The sequence below is a fragment of the Accipiter gentilis genome, chromosome 32 (genome assembly GCF_929443795.1).
Source record: "Accipiter gentilis chromosome 32, bAccGen1.1, whole genome shotgun sequence".
Taxonomy (NCBI): Eukaryota; Metazoa; Chordata; class Aves; order Accipitriformes; family Accipitridae; genus Astur; species Astur gentilis.
Genome location: NC_064911.1, coordinates 9,944,008 through 9,964,482, shown reverse-complemented (window position 1 = coordinate 9,964,482; position 20,475 = coordinate 9,944,008). Strand labels below are relative to the sequence as shown.

The following is a 20,475-nucleotide window of genomic DNA, read 5'->3' as shown; positions in this document are numbered from 1 at the left end:
ATTCCTCTTTACCAAAACTATTTATTCAAAGCTGGGGAAGGTACGCAAGTTCCTTCTGCAGTTCTCTGTACAGGGTACAACTTTCCACTGGGAGCAAGTCACACACCATCACTCATTCATTCTTCATCGCCGAGAAGGAATAACTTTTCAGATTAGATATGCATTTGATAACAACCTTTCAGCCACCAGAGCCTGGCTGTGGCCCACGATAAGCCTTAAATAGGTAATGGGAAATTCCAGCAGCGTGGGGAAACATAAGCAAGCCCAAAGCCAGCACTCCACCCACCACCCCCACGGCATAGGTGGTGTGACTGGAGCACAGGGAGGGAAGAGGGAGCACCGACAGAGTACACAACACTCCAGTGCACAGCAGATAAGGACAAGTTCGGAGACTTTTAAACAGCTATAAACTTTGCTAAAACAAACAAACATGAAAACCAGACCCGCCGCCCTCACAAGCGCATGAGGTTTGCTACAGCGCACCTGAAGTTAAGGATCCCAGCCCAAGACTCAGCTGCCACCACAGCTCATTTCACAGCCTGAAGCTCCGGATAGTCCCTCAGGAGGCACAGGGCACTTCTTCCCACTGCCTTGAGCCAAGAGGGTGAATCACAAAGAGGTTAGCTACAGAAACACTACCTGCCACTGCTCACTAATCCTCAGAAAATTGCTTTCAAATCAGGGCCATTTATTTCAAAATCTAAAACACTAAGAGAAAGCCACAGTCATTTTTGGATACAAGCGAGCATGTCACTCACCGAGACATCTTAAATGTCTTTCCTTGAAATAATTATAGGACAGGTCTCTAAACGATGCCTCATTTTGTTTACAGATTGCTTTCAGATAACTTTCAGATAAGCTGAGAAGTAATCACCCAGTTTCGGTACAGACTGCTGTCATAAGAACTTTCTCCAAGAAGCCAGACCGTAAGTTTCACTTGCAAGCTCACTCATTAGCTTTCTACTAGCTATTAGCTTTCACCTAAAGGTGAAAGGACTGCGGGGTTGCACGAGCAGGGAGCACTTAAAGAAATGACAGAAAATCGCTTTGATGTGGATAAGGAACAGTAAGGCAACATTTCTCTGCTCAGGTGCTCTCAGGATTTCACTAAGTCAGGGAGAAAGGTCCCCCCCATCCTCCTACAAGCGTCAGTAACAAGAGTCAGCTCACATAAATCTGTTCTCAAAAGCCAAAGGCATACAAGGTGGGGGCTGGGGGTGAAACGTGAAGAAATTATCTGTGACTAAGCTACAAAGCTTTGCCAGCTGCACAACAAGCAGTTTCCTTCTTGGCAGTGGACTTCATTCATCTGCTAGGTGATTTTGGCTGATAGTTTCAGAATTCCTAGTGTCTTCTCCAGCTGCTGCCTGTTCCAACTTGTATCACCATTCATTCACTGCCCAGCTGCATTACCTATGTTAGTCAGCCAGTACCAGAGGCTGGCAAATGAAGTGGAAGAGCTGGCGAGCAAATCAATCCCTTCAATATAACACCCAAATTGTCATGTCCACTTAGTTCATAATGACTTTTAAATCAGTGTCACACTCGGTGGTCAACACACAGAGCTACCTCCGTGCCAGAAGAGTTCCAGCTCAGCATCTCCCTCCCTGCGCTGGCCAGCATCCTACTTGTGCCCATCATCCCATAACAGCCTCTCACAACTCTTCTCTAGATCTTCAGTTCCCAGATCCTTTCTGCTCTAGATCCCAAACTGATCATTCTTTGCTGTGAAATTACACAGGTGCACCGTGGCTACAAGCCATTGCTGGGCTGATCATTGAAACCAGCTGGTTTTTCGGGTACCATAACCTGGCTGCTCAGCCACCAGAACTGCTGCCCACTGTACGGTCACAGGTCAGTCACGCATCAGCTGCACCATCCCTGATGATCAAACAGCTGCCCACAGAATTCAAAGCAAGGTTTGCAGCAATAGAAAAAACCAAACAAGCACAAAAACCCCCATCTGCACACAACATGGGCCCCTGGCTCATGCACAGCATCTCTATCCACAGCATTTTCCCCTCCTGCCACCCCAGCTGTCCTGACAAGCAGAGTTGTTCACAGGGGAATGTCCTTAATATACTGCAGCAACACTTTGTCCAGAGTTCACAGAGCACTTACAGAAAATACCATTTCCTTAACTTATTTTAAAGGGAGAGCTTTAGTGCTCCAAGAGTGTAAAGCCTTCAACAGTAGCATTTAGACCCTTTCCCACCCCCACCCCTCCTGCACTGGAAGACACAACTTGACCCAGTTTACTTTGGGACACAATGTCCTGCTATTCAATGGGCACTGGGAACATTTGGTTACTTGTCTACTTGATTAATTTAAATTTATTGCAGGCTGAGCTAATATGTTCAGTAAACAACCTCACACACATGACGCAAGAGTTGGATGTCAGAGACACTTGCGAAGAAGTTCAGAATTTTGCAATTTAATCATACGCTTTAATTACAACGCATGCCTTAGTTATTTAGGTAGGTTAGTGTGTTAAGAAGTTACTAATTAGTATTTTAGTTCTTCAGGAAGTGATTCTTTGTTGCAAAGCCTTACTCAGTTAATTGTTTTAACCTCTGAAAATTAAGTCCTAAACAATTCCTTTGTCAGATTAAAATGAACAGTAAATGGATCAACTTTTAAATTTGAAAAAAATTACAAAGAAAACAATTATTTTTTTGGCTTCCTAAACTTCCATTTCATTTAAACCAGCACTTAATAAGTTAAAAAAGTGAAACACCAAATAGAAACCAATTATTTTAAATGCCGATCCATGTGGTTACTGAAACATCTTACACCAGCAGAACTGCACAGATGGAAACAGATCTCCCCTGTGTACCAAGAACAATCCTTCTGGAGGCTCAGTGTAAACATTTTTATTCCAAGCAGAGTCAGATCAATCCAGAAAGAAACGTTATTTCAAGTAAACAGCACTGGATTGAGCTAAATTAAGGGTCAGGTGCTCCAGCTAAACCAGTCTGAAGCATTCCCGCTGTTAGACACTGCTTCCTCAACAAGACCTGCCTTGCTGCTGCTTTATGCACAAGCTTAAACTTCAGTAGGGAAGTAACAAAATCACGCGGATGGCCAGAGCTCAACATTCACATGCAATTTGGATGCAATTTGGTATTTCAGGTCTGATCCCACTTCCTGCCCAGTCCAAGAGTCTTGTACAGGCGTTTGTGAGAACCAGAAATTCTACAGGGACTCTCTGGGAGTAAGCCAGCCAAAGCTGGAGATGCAAACAAGCCAGCTGGGCTGGAACAACCACCTTCATGTGGTTCTTGAGTCAGAATCAAAACTGTTAGAAAAATGACTGACTCCTCAGAAGAATGACATCACTTCTAGGAGCTCTGGCTTTTCGGTTATTCCTCTCTGCTGCTATTGCACCTTTACACAGACCTGTTAGCTGGCCACACCTACCCAATTTTTAGTTCTTTCTGCATAGGGAGATATCGTAAGGGCCCTCTTTACCTACAGAGAGGGTGGCCATGGCCACAGTACCACTACAGAATACAGCTGCAGAGCTCCAGCTGCTGGGCTGCCCTCCTTCAGCCCGGCAAGAGACCTTGCCGCTGCCTAACCGCGAGTTGGTGTGGAGACCCGGTCCCTCCAGATCCACCTCGTTCTTGCCCCAGCACGAGGCCAGAGCGCAGGATAAGTTTGCTCTTGGTATTTTTGCAGAGCAGCCTTATGTGGAGTGGAACATCTGGACAAAGTTGAGAGGAAGGGTAAACTCCACGGGGCACCATGGAGAACTAGTCAGGCAGGTAAAGGTGGCCATCAGTGCCTCAGTTTTGTTTACAAAAGGCAGGCAGGAGGGAAACACGTGGAATAAGCTCACTTTGCTGAAATTTATACCCGTACTTGAAGCAATAACCATTACAACAGGGAGGCAGGCGATCACAGGAGTTCAGCAAAAACATGGAGGAAGCACTGGTTTTAATGTCGAAGAAGCCAAAGATGTCACAGCCGCCAAAGATGGCAGATGGCTTGCACTGACTATCAGGAAGGGGCTGGTAAACGAAGAGTAACCAGGGCTTGGCCATGAGGAGAGAGTGAGAAACACAGAAATCCAGCTTTCAGATCTTGCTCGCCCCAGGAGCAATAGGCAGGAGAACAGCACCAGCACCTTCCCCAGACAGAGCCGCCTCAGTGGGAAGAGGACCTTGCCTAAACCACTACCTCCACAGTCAGCATTATCTCCGGAGTACACCAGGGAGGAACAATCACTCGGATATTTGTACTCCTTAAGCTACAAGATGCTACAAGGACAAGGAGGGGAAGCCCAAACCCCACATTCCTCCCCCCCATGCCACTCTTTCCCCGCCTCCCTCTTTGAGAAAGTACCCGATTTAACAGCCGCCTCAAAGAAGCAGCTCTTTCAAGCAGCTTTTTCCTTAAAGCCATGTCTGCATTTTGTTGGTAGATACACAGTTTGGGTGGTATTTGGCAGTCCGAGGGATGGCGTCCATACTTTTGATAAATACAATACAATTTACAAATACAATTGTAAATAAATACAATTAGGTTTCACCACCTTTGTTGATCTCAGCTGGCTATAGAACAAGAATCCCTTCACTGGATTGAAAGCTCAGGGGTAGTCAGTGCACAGCGTGTGACTCACATCCATCCTACACATGAAAATACACTCTGTGTATTGTCAGAGTGTATTCAGAGCGTCAATACATACAGTTGTATACACTCTCTGGTTTATATACACAGAGTGAAAGAAAACAGACCGAACCACAGCAAACAAAATACTAGTAAATAACCTATCCCCTTCTGGAGAAACGCTTATGGCAACAAAAATTAAGAGCCTTTCACTCTCTTGCTTTTGCAGAGGCAGAAGTAGCAGCTGGAGTGCCTGGTGAATCTTGTGACAGGGAGAGATTCCCGAGGGCTGGGAAGGCACAAAAATGAAATGGTAAGCTACCTTTTTCTTGTGCTGCAAAGCAGCTGAAGCTTGGGGGCAGACAGAATTTCAGTTAATTACCAATAGAAAATAATCTCAAGAGCAAACTATGACTACATATACACAATTAACTTTGTCCACATGAGAACACAAGTGGGAAGCACGGGTCTGGTGTTTGCAACTGAAGCCCCATCCTATTATGACCACTGAGAAACCTCAGATCTACGGGCAGGAGACACAATCCACACCAAGACTGGACGACAAAACAAAACAGCGTTTCTAATCCATCCAGCTTCATATCCAAGTTTTCTTCACAGATGAGGGAGTTGTGAAACAGTGCATAAATTATGCCAGAGAAAAGGTCTTTGATCTCTGCTCTAGCATTCTAACAAAGCATTTGGCATTTCTCTCTCTCACTTTACTAGGGAGACTGCTCTCTGGATGGTTGCCTCCTTACTGTTTGCATCTCTACCCAGAGGTAAATATACTATAATGCACATCTAGGAGTTTGTGGAAGTATTTATATGTGACTACACAAACTGAAAACTGAGAATCTTGGAGCAAAACAAAACAAATATGTGCTTTGCTTTGAATGTATTTCATCACAGTCCAAGGTTTGCAAGTACAGGTAATAACCTTCAGATAAACCTCTATATCTGAAGGAACCGGTTTCAAGGTTAAGGTGTTTCAGGCCCACAAATCTTTACCTATAAATTTTATCCTGCCCACATCCTTAAAAATACCCTACCATTTCCATAACGTGAAGAATTACTTGGAATCTCATCCTTTACAGTCCCAGCTGCCTTGCATCTGTTTTTGTATTTAAAATCATTAAGTTGCTGGGCTCCCTACAGGCACAATCAGGTAAAGGAAAGGACTAGAGCCCAGCAGCAGTCTCTCCCCAAATCTTTGCACATACTCCGCCAAGTTCTAGCAGAGCTGGGTTTCTGACTTTGTATACATCAGATATGATCTTCCCTATGAAAGAGATACACTGGTATGTGCCAGCGAGAGAGGGGTGTTTTACAAGCTGCGGGGGCAACTCCCTCTAATTTCATAGAATGCTTTGGGTTGGAAGGGACCTTAAAGACCATCTAGTTCCAACCCCCCTGCCAGGGGCAGGGACATCCTTCTCTAGACCAGGTTGCTCAAAGCCCCATCCAACCTGGCCTTGAACACTGCCAGGGATGGGGCAGCCACAACTTCTCTGGGCAAACTGTTCCAGTGCCTCACTACCTTCACAGTAAAGAACTTCTTCCTTACATCTAATGTAAATCTACTCTCTTTCAGTTTAAAGCCATTACCCCTCATCCTATCACTACATGCCCTTCCAAAAAGTCCCTCTCCAGCCCCCTTTAGGTACTGGAAGGCTGCTCTAAGGTCTCCCCGGAGCCTTCTCTTCTCCAGGCTGAACAACCCCAACTCCCTCAGCCTGTCCTCACAGGAGAGGTGCTCCAGCCCTCTGATCATCTTCATGGCCCTCCTCCGGACTCGCTCCAACAGGTCCATGTCCTTCTTATGTTGGGGTCCCCAGAGCTGAACGCAGTACTCCAGGTGGGGTCTCATGAGAGCGGATTAGGGGGAGGAGAATCACCTCCCTCAACCACTCCTGGTCATGCTTCTTTTGATGCAGCCCAGAATGCAATTGGCTTTCCTTATCCGAGGCTTAAATTCAGCAATATTAAGACCTCTGCATGCGGTCAAAACTCCTCTGTTTGCCCAGAAGTGCTTCACATTTACCAGGCTCTGCGGTGCTTCAGGACATTACGCTTCATCTGGAACTAGTCTCTCTCTCTTCCAGAAGCACAACTGACATTTTTAGGGAAAAACTTTCACATGTCTCCACAGAGCACTGTGAGAATTCTATTGCCACTCAGGACATGCTCTATTGGTAGCTGAGCGCACCTGCGAGCACATGGAGCCATTTAAGTGGCTACACTTTGACTCTTTCCCCTTCCTTAAAATAAGGGAATTCAAGTTCAGTGTTTCTGAGCAAGCAACTGGGATTGCAAACAGCCCCCTACCCTTCCCAAAGTACTTTTGTATGTAGGCGAGACATGAGCTTCTAAGGAATCACACAACACTACTTTGTCAGGTTAACACATTTCGGTTTGAGCTCAGAAACACAAAGAAATTCCCCGTTGCCTTGTTTTTAACACTGGAACATTTTTCTGCTTAACCCATTACTTCCACTATTAAACTACTTTGTCTACTATCAGAACTGCACTAATATCACCAGAGTGAAGTTGAGAGACACGCTCAAGAGCTTTTCCACTTCCAGGTCCTTTTCCACAAGGCATAAACTCCAGATTGCCTACTGGCAGCCCAGATTCCTCCAGTACAAGCAATATATAATTAATAAACGAAGATGGTTACCCTAGATCATCTTCAGGGGAGGAAAGGAAGGAGAAACAAAGAACCAATCTTCACAAGCTTCCCCGCACCACCCTTTGGATACTGAAGCAGCAGTGTTTTCTCATTGCAGGAATCTTACAGATTGGTTAGATGAGCACACTCAACTTCACCTTGAGAGTCTTAAGCACTTGGACAACATTTAAAACACACAATTAAAAAAAAAAAAAAGAAACCCACAAAATAGTCATCTAACTTTACATTTGAGTATTAGAGCTGCAAGTGAAAGCTGCGTACCAGCACGCGTTTTTTTCCAAGGTAGAGAACGACACATTCTACATGCAGAGCTTACCAGGTAAATCGGACGAGCACCCGCTTCTCACACCCCAGCGGTAGCTGCCACTGTCCCCACCGCACGGCTGCTACAGTCTTCTGGCCAAGAAGCTCTCTGCTTCCACTCCTCCTGCTGCATTAATAGTCTCAGTGAGAAGCTTAACACAGCCTCACCAGTCTTTAGCATGACTTTTCTCTTTTTCTCAAGACTGGCTTCTGTAAGAGGGCACTTATTTGACTCATACCCAGAAGTCTGCTCTTCCCATCTACAACAGACCTCATGCAGCTGTAGGGTCTGTTAAATAACTCATTACAGCCAGATTTCAGTCACCTGTTCTTGTCCCAGGCAATCAGCAGTGCCCCCTTTTTTGTCTTCTGCTGCCCTGCTTTTACCAGCTGAAAGCAGTATAGGGCAGGGTGGTTTGAACCCCATAGGTGTTTATAGAGTCATCACAAGTGTTGCAAGGTTTGTTCACCATATCACGCAGGAAAGGAACGGTTATGCTGGGCACCACTGTCCTCCAACTTCAGAAAGAGAATAAAGAGCCAAAAAGCAAATAGATGCACTTCTAAAACCAATATCAAATTTAGAAGTGACAGCAATCAGGAGATAGGCCTAACACCCTTTCTCCCTTTTGGTCATTAAGCAAATGCTTATTGTCCATTTTTCTGAATAGAGCTACAAGTTTTGTAGACTTCAGGATTATCTTGTCTTCATCCATGTCCAACGCCATATGTCGCAAGCACTCTCTCTCCTAATGACATCCCATGGACAGGATTCTTCCCACCAGAAAGCTCTTCTGGAGGCTGGGTTCTTCCAGGGCTTTCAAAACACCTGCAGCAGCCGGAGGCGCACTCGTGTCCCCGCTGTGGTTAGCTAATCATGGTCAGCCATCACCACAGTCTGCTTTCAGACATGGCCTTGCCTCAGAGATGCTCTGCTGAGCACAACCTTACTCGGCTCCCCAGGCCCAAACAGCACAAGGATGGGTCCCAGGCTGCTCCCTCCTCTCCCTGCCCTTCCTCGGCTGGTGCTGGACCTTCGCGGTGTGCTGGGCACAGCTAATGGCCCTGGCTGGGTATGTCACTAATTGCAGGGCTGAGGCAGTCTCCTTGGGGAGCGTAGGGTCATACGTGCTGTGGCAGTAAGGGTACAATACGGCGGAGGCTAAGGTTTATCGTAAATAAGACCCTTGTTTGGATACTGTTATAATTCAGGTTCCCCTTGAGAAGCAAAACCTGGTCAGCGACTGGCACAGCCTGAAAATGGTTGAGCTCTCCACGCGGTAAGAGGAGTCTCCCTCCACCAGCAGCCAGAAATAGTACTGGGGATAAGTGGTTTTTTTCAGCAAAAAGTTTACATTGCTGGGCAAAAGTGGACTGGGATTTTCAGCTGAAAAACCTGAAAACCTAAGGAAAGCAGATGTTTGGTGATAAGAGTTATAAATGAAGACGCTGAATTAGCTTTGCGATTTAGCTTTCTGAATTATACTTTTCCTTCTTTTAAGTCTGGATGGACACAATGTGACACCAAAAAAAGCCTCAAAACAGACACTGATTAATGTGGAAACAGAGGCCCGAGCATGTAACAAGCTGAGCCCTGGCTGATGTCAGTGACTTCAAGGGGGAACTGGTCTTTAGACCCATATATGCACAGAGCTAGCGCAGGCCTAGAACACAGGAATGACAACACTGCAACCAAGAACCTTTATTTCTACATTTAGTCTGGTTACTTACCCCTTACGCTTCACAGAATTTTGGCCATGAAAACAGATTGAGTTGTTTCACAGTGAATTTTAGCTTTTCTTGGCACAATTGCAGAGTCATGCTGCTTTTGTTCTGCTCCCTGCTGGGGATGAGTTTTCCATCCAAATTAATTCATTTGCATTTTAATTTATAAAATCATTTTATGAAACTGGTTTGGTCAAAGTGTTAATTTAAGCCCACATTCTGTGCTGAAAACACGTAGTTGTCCATGCTTTATAAATGCATAGAAACCTTCTTACATAACCCGGTCTTCCCCTAGAAAATATACCACCACGATCTAGCAAGAGTTTTCCTACACGATAGTGGCAGACTCCCCCATTTGTGCAAGTTTTAGTATCATTTCAACTAACTTGGAAGAATTTATAAAAATAATTAGTATCAAAGTTACTAAAGGAACAGTGTGTCCAAGTGAGATTCATCTGGCTTCCTGCCCCGCCTGTCCGCCTGGTTGTCCACCAGCAGGCTACCCTCACCCCAGTTCTTCCATGTGCTGGAATGGGTTGGTAAGGTTGGTAACATCTCTGCCTGACGTCCAGGCCACCCGTACAAAGTATCTGTCTCCCCAAGGCCTTGGAAAAGTCATTTACCTGAAGTGGGAATGACAGACCTTCTTTCTGGGGTACTGGGAGAATGACTCTACCAGAGTATGGGAGGCCACAGGAAAGGTGTTGGCAAGAGTGCACCAAGCCAGACCTGCAGAAAAAAAGCCCTGTTCTGTCAGACCCTCTGCAAGACATCGCAGGGGAAGGGAGACAGGAGCCTCTAGCACATTATTTACAAATCGGGAGCCATGATCTGATAGGCGAGCGGTGGGACTTGCAGGAGACCAAATTCATCCAGGACTTTTCTCTTGCTGATGCAACACCCTTTTCACGCTTCTCCTTTTTTCAGCCAGACTTCCTACAAAACCAAAACTTGCTTATTAATCATATCTGCCCATCTTCACTTCCCTGCATCCCCTTTTCCTCTTGTGAACTGACCAGTTAATTAAAATCAAATCAGACACCTGATCTCAAAGACCAAGATTCCCAGAAGCTGGGAGAAAAATCACCAGCTAAGGAGACGAGTTCAAGCAGCACCCACACTGACAAAGTGAAGGCAACTTTCACACAGCAACATCTGTCCTGCTGCACAGCTGGATGGACACTGAGCATACGTGGCCCTCAGTCCTGGCATAGCACATACTGCCTGGCTGGGAGCAGGAGGACACAGGCAGAAGAAGGGGGAAGAAGAGAGGCAGTAATGATGCAACAAAGCCAAATCATAGGAAACCTGGTGTGCCTCGCTCTGCTGTGCACTGAGAATGTTGTCTGTTTTTTATTCCAGGTCAACCAGACACAACGAGGCATGCATTTGTTGGAGAAACTGTCATTTTGCCTTGCACCACCGCCTCTCCTGGACAGTCGATCTCTTCCAATTCAATGGTCTACTGGCAGATAGAATCTGTCCTAGTGCACTTTTTTCGCAATGGGCGAGATTCGCTGGAGTTGCAGGATCCACGTTATCATGGCAGAACTAGTCTTTTTTTGGACCAGATGAAGCATGGCAACTTTTCCTTAAAGCTTTCCAATGTCCAATTAGTCGACACAGCTGTATATACTTGCATCTACAAACAGACTGGGGATCTTCTCAACAAAACACAGAAATCTAAAATTAAACTCATTGTATCAGGTAAGATTTTATTTTTAGTTCAGAGGGAGGGAGTCGAGGCAGCATTTCTTGTTGACAAGGCATGTATGGCCATCGACTGGGATGACTTCAATTTTTAAAGCAAATCTTCACTCAGTTTCACTCTGTTCCTTGCTTTTGTTGAAAGAATAAGTAAGAAGGGGGGGAAAAAATGCATCTTTGTTCAGCTTCAGTGCAGCATATCCACAGAAGCAGCAGGACTCCTGAAGGCAAGCCACCTACCTCTTCCCTCTCCCTTCACGGGAGACATTAATGAATAATGAGGTCTTCCTGACTTTTAAGCATTTGATTATTTATCGGTTTGTACTGTCCTGGATTGACCTTGTCCCAGAGGAACGGGGGTTTATTTCATTGTTTGCACTTGGGTCTGTGAAGCAGGATTAGTTTCATCTCTGGCAATTGGATCCAAAGTCCAGGCCATACACCCTTTCAGATGGAAGACAGGCAGTTGCTAATTACCTTTTCCCTTGCAGCTGGAAGATCTAGATCTGGTGGCAAGGCCGGACACATGCAACAAGAATTATTATTTTTATTTCCTTAGGAAAATGAGTGAGACCATAAAACATGCTTGAATAATGCCAAACAACCAAGCTAACATGTCTGAACTACCTACAAGCATGGCCAGCAGAATGATGGGGCATTGGGTTTGACCAGCTGACCAACTGAAAAAGCAAATTAAAAAAAGGGTATAGATATCAAAACGTATCCTAGTTTTTTAAGGTGTCTTGCTTGAATAAATCAGCTGGAAACTTTCATTATGGTCAACCACACACATTTAATTCTGCTTAAAATAGAAAAATTCTGTTTTCAAGTCATATAAGCGCTCTAATATCTTTGTTTTCATGCACATCATTTTGAAGAGAAAAATGTTTTTAGAATGTAAAGCGAAATACATTTGTTCAGAAAATTTCAAAGTGAAATGTTTAGCAGTTTTCAAAATAAAAAAAAGTGTTTTAAAAATGCAGAATCAATGTTTTCATCATCTAATTTTTGGGAGCAATAAGGTGTCTTACTCTGATTTAATTCTGTGATCATAATTCAACTTTCAATTTGTTTGACAAATGTATTCTTTCTCAGAAAAAAACCACTAACCCTTAGATCAATTATCAGTACCCTTTTTCTGTTCTAGGCTCAAACAAATAACTTTGATTATTATGTTTTTTTCCAGCTCCATCTAGCATTGAGGAGGCTCCTTCCCCTTCCGGTAAGGCAATACTCCTTAACCTGCTAAGTGTCTGATTATCCAGTGCTTTAATTTGAATTTGCAAGACTGATAAAATGTGCTGAATACAGAAAGTCCAGTAGACTTATGGTGCTTGCTCTTTCTTACGAAGTCTAGCAAAATACAGCTGTCCCAGACAGGTAAAAATATCTCCACCACTAAGACAGACCTAGGCTGCAGAAAGAAGAATATTGAAGCGCCAGCGGTTACTAGTCTGAAAAGCTACTCACCATTATGGGCATCATAAAAAAGCAAGAAAACCCAAGTAACATGAAAGCCATTTGGTTCTGGCAGTTAAGGCCTTTGTAAATTACCTTGGCGTGAATGAACTACCAGACCAAGAGATTTGGGGGTCTTTTGGGGTAAATAAGGTAATAAATATTCTAAAAATACATGATTAATGACTCCATATAAGCTCTTCTGGGAAAATTAAAGTAGATCTCATCCAAAGGCAATTCTTAAGTATAGTGCAGATGCTAATGTCTAGGTTTAATCATTTCAGAGAAGTAACTACATTAGGGTCACTTGTAAACACTGGTGGAGTGAATACAATACAGAAAGGCTGTCCGGCTCTGACATGCCATTGTCAGTAAATTCTCCCATAAAAATCCTGCTTATAAGCCAAATTAATCTTATTAGCTCTACAAAATCTTAAATTGGTATCGAACCTGTAACATTTTGTCATATAAAAATCAATAGCTGCAATTTGTATTTTACTCAGTGTAGCTGAAAGACACAATCCATTACATAACAATAATTATATTAGAGTTAACATAGTAAGTTCAGTCACAATACGACGTTACAGCCATATTAAGTAGCAATAAACTCAAATAGAAACTAAGGAAGAGAAATGTTCCAATGTTTTATCTCATGACCACACAGAAAAAATCAGATCAGTACTTCATAAGCAATAAACAACTTGAAAAAATTAGAGGAGATATCCTTTTTTAGACCTAAGACAGCTCCTCTAGCTGGCTTAAAAGTCTTCAAAAAAAGATATGAAATTAAAATCAAGATGATTATCATGTGCCATCAGTGACACAGCACCACATTATAACATTATAAAAGCAAACAGAACAGGAGCTAGAATATCTCTAGCTGTTACCTTCCATAAGAAATAAGAAATTACCAAGGGTTAAACCTTTTTAATGCAGTAGCAGTGGAAGATTTTCAAAACCAAAAGGTAAGTAGGCTGTATTTAAAGGAGATAGATATATCTCTGTTTGACTCAGCCAAAAACTTTCTGACAGCTTTTCCTTAATATAAACTATTTCTTACCATGAAGAGGTATTTTCATTGGGGGGGGGAATGATTGGGACAAGGGGGAGTGTTTCAGCTTTGCTATAGGAGAACAAACTGAATCACACACTTTATAGACACCTGAAGGTTCCTGTACTGCTAGATTTTGGGGGCTGGGGATGGAGGAGAGAACAAAAGCCTAACTTTTGAAACATAATTTTTTGCAAAAAGGAAAAAATATTTCCTGTTGTCAACTGCTTTTAAAGAAAATTGTGAGCCACAGCTCCCAAATTTTTTATTTTCAGCAATTTCTTAAGAAAGGGAGGAAGAGAATCTGGTTTGTATTAGTTTTTATTTTGGAAGGGACTTAGAAAAGTTAAATGACCTGCTGAGAACAAAGACACTGTATGCAGAAATAGTTCTCACATTTTGCAGTCATCATAACCAGATCAGCAGATACTTATTATTTTTATATAAACCAGAAACAGTTCTGATCTGTTTCATTTCTGTTTTGTTTCTGTTTATTTGCTGGATTATTTTTCCTAATTATTTTAAAGAGCCTGATTTTACTGTCACTCTGGGTTTCTTGCAAGGCTTCTTCTGGGCCAATCAAAACTTGTTTTAATTTTTTTTCTGGGAAAAATGAAAGTCCCTAGGCCTGGAAGAGGTCACAGGAGGCCAGGAGACTTGCTATAATCCTACATTTATTTCAAAGCGTTACTGAGGAATACCCGATATTTACTTGCTCTTTACATGTTAATACCACGTACTCCCAGGAAGAAGGGGAGGAAGCACCCCTACTAGCGGTAAATTAACTGCAGCAACATTCTGAAAGCTGATACCACAGCAATAGGAACAGCCTAAGAACTGGTATAGAAGACAATATTCAGCCTGAACTTCCCAGAGAATGACTTGGACCTAAACACTTTTAGGAAAAAATTCTCTACTGCTTAACTCAGGGATTCAAAATCTTTTTTTACTCGTGTATGACATCCAGCATGGGTTGCAGGTACCATCTGCGCCAAGGCTAATCTCTGCCCTGTGTCCAGGCTGTGGCTTACGTACCAAGAGTGGCACGCAGCGCTGCTACCGTCTGAGTGTCTGCAGCCTCGACTTCTTATTACCATTACTTATGGACTCTTAATCACAATGCCTATCTCAGGCCCTAAGTAGGTAGAATGATAATGTATTTTATACTCCTTCAGTTGTGCTATCAGGATTTCCAATGAGTATTCTCAGTCGTCCAGAAAAGGACCTGGTACTCATTGTTGCTGCATGTCTGTGCCTTCTCTATGAAGGAGAAAAAATGATTTGTCACAGTACTTTGAGACTGGTTTTTCTGGATGGTACACACACACACACAAAGGAGAATTTTGAAAATGAGCCAAAATCCGCATGATTTTACACACAACCTTCCATCAACGCATTCACGTAAAATGTATCACACAAACTTCAAATACACTTCTCGTCAAGCCACCAGTTACATGCCAACTTTCTCTTTCTTAATTTTTCAGGACACAGTCAGATTTCCTCCAGAAGCCCTGCTGATGTGCCGTGTCTGGCTATGCTTCCCCTCTCTTTCCACCTCCTGGTCACACTGGGGGTTTGGCACTTGTAACTGGGGAAGCCAACCTTCTCTTTGGGAAGTTCTCCTCACCAGAAGACCTCGCCGGGCGGAACAGCTCTGTAGGGTTAGCATGACAACTGTTCTAGAGCCACATGAAAGAAACACCAGTAGCTGAAAACAGACCTAGCACTACGTGTTTCTGTCCCGCATTTTGGTGTTCCACAAAACCAAAGGCAGCAAAACTGAGAGGTGGAAAGTCTGCTTTTCCGTTTGTTTCTTGGAGCGCAGTTTTAGTGCTGCCGGTATGAACATTTTATTTTGGATTTTGTGGGTTTGTGTTAATAATAGGACAGAAGACTCACAAAACTACAAGGTCACATTATAAATTACCCTAGTGAGATCTTTCGCCCAAGATCTCATCTGCTGTCCAAGAGAACTGAAAGGAGGAAAAAGGGCAATTACCCTCTGTGTCAGATAAAAACTGGAAGTAGGGAGACGCTCGTGTTTTGTGAAACATAAGAAAGGAAACCTTGTGAAACTTGAGCCTGTGGAACTTTAGCTTCTATTTTTAGTCTTAAGCGTCACCAGCTATCAGTAACAACTTTTTTTCCACAAGAAATATAGTATTTCTTCAGCGGAAGGGTAAAGCTGACCGAGAAAGATAATGGAAAGTTCATAAAACATCAACATAGAGGAAGGAAGTGATGTATTATTACAAAAATCCACTAAAATCCACTTCTAAATAAGCCAAAAGCTTTAGAAGGCCGAATTCAGTATTTTCTCTTTTTGTCATGAAACACAGCAAGGTAAATGTGATCATCCCGCAAAAGCTGGATTCTTAAGCTAGAACTGTGCGATAAGAAAATGTTACTGTGACAATGTTACTTCTTTAAAAATGGTACCTTTGGAGGAAAAAAGAATTAAAAACTGGTCAGAATAATTGTAACTGATACCTATGGAAATTAAATGGGTTTTGTTCTGGAAATGTTTGATTCAGGTAGCATAGATGTCCTGTGTAAAACAAAATTGAAAGGATCCTGTATATCAACAATATCAAGAAAGTGCAGAAGTTTTGTTTCTGGCCAGAGCTGCTGCGACCGCCTTATTACAGAACTGAGAAGCATCCAGAGAACTACCCACCCAGGCTGGTGAACAGCAGTGACTGCAGCACACTCCTCTGGCTGTGCCCTCAAGCAGAGGGAAGTGACTCATAAGCACACTCATAAAGTCATTTTGATTTGGAACAGTTCCACTCTCTTTCCAACGGAAAGACGGGATTGTTTTTGCAAAGAAGAGAACAGAATAAAATAGAGCTTAAAATGGTATCCATTGAGGTAAAGGAGACAATTACCTTTGACTTTCTTAACAAAGGGCCCTTTCCCCATGGTGGGGAAGAGAGACAAAATCCCACGCACAGCCTCTGCTGCTGCTGCAGTGGGGCTCAGTTGGTACTTAGGCTACCCTGGGTACAGAGCAGCTTAGCGTAACAGCTGGAGTCCCACTTCACAAAATATTTGAATATAAGAATTGTACGTACTGTGATTGTCTTTTTGTGTCCTAACCCTCCAAAGGTTTGTCTCAGATTCCATGTATTTTTTTCAAAACATAAGTTGATTAAAAATAAAAACACCCAAACCCTCATGAGAGCAATTGCTTGGTATCTAAGAGTTCTTTATTTGTATTCCAGTTGTTCCTACAGTTAGCTAGGCTCCCTGTGCAATCAGAAAGTCCAAAAGGTAGAACTTGTACAGGTCTGTCAGTCCCAAAATTCTGAACTGCTTGCTCTCATCTCAAGGACTGTATGACTTCTAAAAATCCAATAGCCACTTAAGCAGCCCTCCACTTTTCAAATGGTGTTGAGGCACATGAACGACATGAGCACCTCCACTCACAAGTGCAAGCTGTATGACTACACAGCTGCAAAAATTGCTTGGGCAAGCAAATGAATAATTAAGTACCTTTATGCCGGCATACAGGGCTAGAACAGAGCCTCACTGCTGTGAAAAGGGACAGCCCAGCTGGACATTTAAGAGCGGGCACCATGCTGGCTGGTGCCTATAAGGAATGCCCAATTCCCTCAGTCGTCTGCCTCTTTCACCCTCAGAAGCAATCCTCCCTGCCTGTGCAAACTGGAATGAATCACAGTGAGCACATGAGGAGATGAAGGTAGGAGGAATGAAGGGTGGGGGGAAGAAGACTGGATGACCTCTAAAAGTTGCTTACAACCCTACTTTTTTATGACTCAGATTTGCAGCAGCTCTTGGGATGTTTAAATGTCCCTGTTTATTATATTTTCCCAGAGCTGTAGTTAATGCCATTCCCAGTAGTAATATACAACCGCCATTCTGTTTTCCTGGGAGACTGCAACGGAAGGTTTGAATGACTAGCAGACCTTGATTTGTCCTTCCTTGCCTGGGTGATGACACAGACAGCATACATCTTACAGTTCACTCAATGTGCAGAACACGAGCAGCACATACTTCTTGTGTTTTCTGGAGTTTCATCACAAATGAGAGGGATAGCTCTGAAAACTAAGGAGCACAGTAACAACCGACACATTTAAGAAGGAGGAATCTCCACTTCTCTCACTTGTAGTACCTTGGTGGCCCACACCTATATATTTCATACGGCAAAAGCATAGGCCGATAATCTGCTACATTAAATAAATTAAGAGATCCTTGTACCTTATTCTTGCAAAAGAATGGCTGTAAAAGCAAGTTCATTTTTTCAAGTTTGACAGTGACACTGGTAAGAGACAGAAAGGAGTTAGTTTGCTCATCTTGTAGTTTAAGTTTAGTCAGGCCAGTTCAACTGGTTAATGCTTTCCACTGAGCTCCTTTCAGTTCCATACAGTGTGAGAGAAATGGCCCATATAGATCATCAGGAAGAAATGTATTTAATACATTTTATGTAGAATTTTCACCATTATTTCAGCTAAGCCTGAGGGCAGTCATTCACATAGCATGACACCCATCAGTTGAACAAAGGGTACTGAAAAATACTGAAAATAAGCATGGCAGGTGATTGTTTTTAAATATGCAGCAGGAAATCATGTTGCTATGGGTAATGAAATCCTTGTTGCAACTTCTGTTTCAACTTCTGGGATTGTCCAAGTTTAGTCTCTTCTCTTCCCCTCTCTATCTCTTTCTGCAGAGATTCTGACCACCGCTGAAATCACCTTGGAAAAGATAACCAAACATCAGTTCCTTAATTCTCCTGAGGGCTAAGGCTGACCCCTCAGCCACTGCAAGCCACAGGAAGGAGGAAGAAAAACAGCTCAAACAAAAGACTCAAGCCTGGGAATGCAGGCAACTCCCAATTATTTGCACATGGAGGATTATCCAAGGTCCCACTCTGAAAAAATAAAAAAAAAAATTATGTATACATACACATATAAGGTATTGCTAGCTTGCAAACACACAGACCCTTCAACAAACAGTGTGTTTTCTTCCAGGAATATTTCTTGGCCTGATAAAAGTCCCTCCCTGTAAACCTTGGTTTTAGGTCACCTTGACTATTAATAGCATTATTATTATTTAAAAAAAAACAAAACAAAACAAAGCAAAAACGAAAAAAACACCACCACCAACAAACTCCCACTGTGTACTTTTACGACTTTATACTCCACTTTTCCTCATTTTTCAGTGATAATTATACCACAGGAAGGCTTTAGAGCTTAATGTAAGTATATTTGATATTATACCTTCAGGGCAATAAGAAGTCACCGTGTTGAAGAAGGCAGGACAAAGGCATTCATTATGATGGAACTGGATTTCCTGTTTACTTTTGTTAAACAAGTAGAAAGCACTATTTGTTTGATTCCCTCTATGCATCCAAAATGTCAACACAAAAATGTCATACAGAAAACAACAGCTGGAATATTGTGCCTGGGTAAGTGAAAACCTGCACAGAACATTGTTCACAAAGTGCCCCCTGCTGACATTTGACTCACCCAAAATGTGTCTCTATCATCACCAGAACCCGAAGGGTAAAAACGAAAAGTGCATCTCAATCCCTAACTTTCAGTTCTGCTTTTAGAAGAAAGAAGCACAGTTGTCAAATTTGTGAACACTGCAACAATCCACAGGGAAACATTTCGTAAAATGGTTTTTCTGTGTAAGCATCAATGAGGGCAAAATGTGTCACAACTGAGAGGTAACAACTCCTCCCCACACTCCACAAGTTAACCCCGTCACATCACTAGAAAACCAACGCAAGCAGAAGGGGCATTTATCACCGCTCCCTTTCAGTAGGACAAAGTTCTTACATGTTTTCTGAAGATGAAAAATAGCAGGATCCATAAGCCAGATATTGCATGCCTCCTTGTGGAGGCTTAAAGAATACACATTCTTTCACTTCTTATTTCTGATAGCATTTAACAAAACGAATAAATCATAAACTTCTGTCCACTTGGCTGAAAATAGCAAACCCCTCAGCAGCTCCAAACAGCCCAACGGAAGGAAAGGAAAAACCCAGCTTGGCAGACAGATGTCTCTATCAATCTCTAAACGCACATGGAATTTCCCTCCAAATTTACACTGGCTGAAAGCCAGGATGACAATCTTACATCTTCCACCAAAGTTAAAAGATCTTCCATTAATAAAAAAAATTTTTAAAATGTGTGTAGCAAAGGTTTGTACTCAGCACATTACTGTGAAATTAGAGAGAATTAAAAAAATGAAATGCAATCCTGGTGCATTATTCTTTCTCCCTTGAAAAATCTTATTTCTGAATGACAGAAAAAAAAAGAAGGGTAAAAAGATGCTCTAAAATGTGATTATTTCTGAAAACGAAATTTTGTCTTTCATTTCCCCAGTGTGTATCTGTTTGTTGCATCCCCACTAAATACCCAACCTTCCAGCACTGACAACACTGTATGGATAGCCCACTTTTTTTAACTATCTTGAAAAAAGTTTCAGGCACTGAGGAGGAGCTGCTTCCTCAGTTACTCTTGCTATGACTTACAGTCCTAGCCCTCAAACAGTCACTGATATTCAGACTATCATTTTAGAGTACTGCTGTTATTTAGCACGTGAGATGTCATGTAAAATTAGCTGAGCTTTTCAATTTGCATACTTGATTCTAAGCAGGTGCTACTGTGATAATCCAACCTGGAAGCCACCAGGTCAGGGATCCACATGACCACCACTGCATCTGCTTAGAAAGGTACACAGTAGATTATTAGTAGTCTTCATTATTGGAGTATCTGGATTCAAGAATATCAGAGGACTGTAAAAAGAGGCAACATCTAGATGATCTACCAACCAACTCGCAACAGCCGGTCACTGCACAATAATAGCAATTTCTTCAAAAAATAATCTTTTTCCTCGGGACACCTGCAAGATTTGGAATCTAAGAAAGTTTTATGCCACCACAGCTGCACGTACTAGGAGC

General features: G+C 42.7%; 1 protein-coding gene across 5 annotated transcripts in view; it reads left to right on the top strand.

Annotated features, from left to right (window-relative positions):
- LOC126053156 (myelin-oligodendrocyte glycoprotein-like) overlaps positions 1 to 20,154 on the top strand; it is a 38,694-nt gene extending 18,540 nt beyond the window's left edge. For 2 of the 5 annotated variants that reach the window (XR_007510281.1, XM_049834952.1), the window contains 6 exons: positions 833 to 926; positions 4,841 to 4,924; positions 5,338 to 5,390; positions 10,691 to 11,035; positions 12,222 to 12,257; positions 15,029 to 20,154. Coding sequence is in view for 3 of the 5 variants with exons in the window: in XM_049834952.1 (XP_049690909.1) it covers positions 4,917 to 4,924; positions 5,338 to 5,390; positions 10,691 to 11,035; positions 12,222 to 12,257; positions 15,029 to 15,132 (546 nt within the window). In the remaining 2 variants the exon portion in view is untranslated. Of the gene's footprint in view, positions 1 to 832; positions 927 to 1,784; positions 1,855 to 4,840; positions 4,925 to 5,337; positions 5,391 to 10,690; positions 11,036 to 12,221; positions 12,258 to 15,028 lie in introns of those variants that run through there. The other 3 variants (XM_049834953.1, XR_007510282.1, XM_049834951.1) reach the window with 3 other exon arrangements.
- Positions 20,155 to 20,475: the final 321 nt, after the last annotated feature.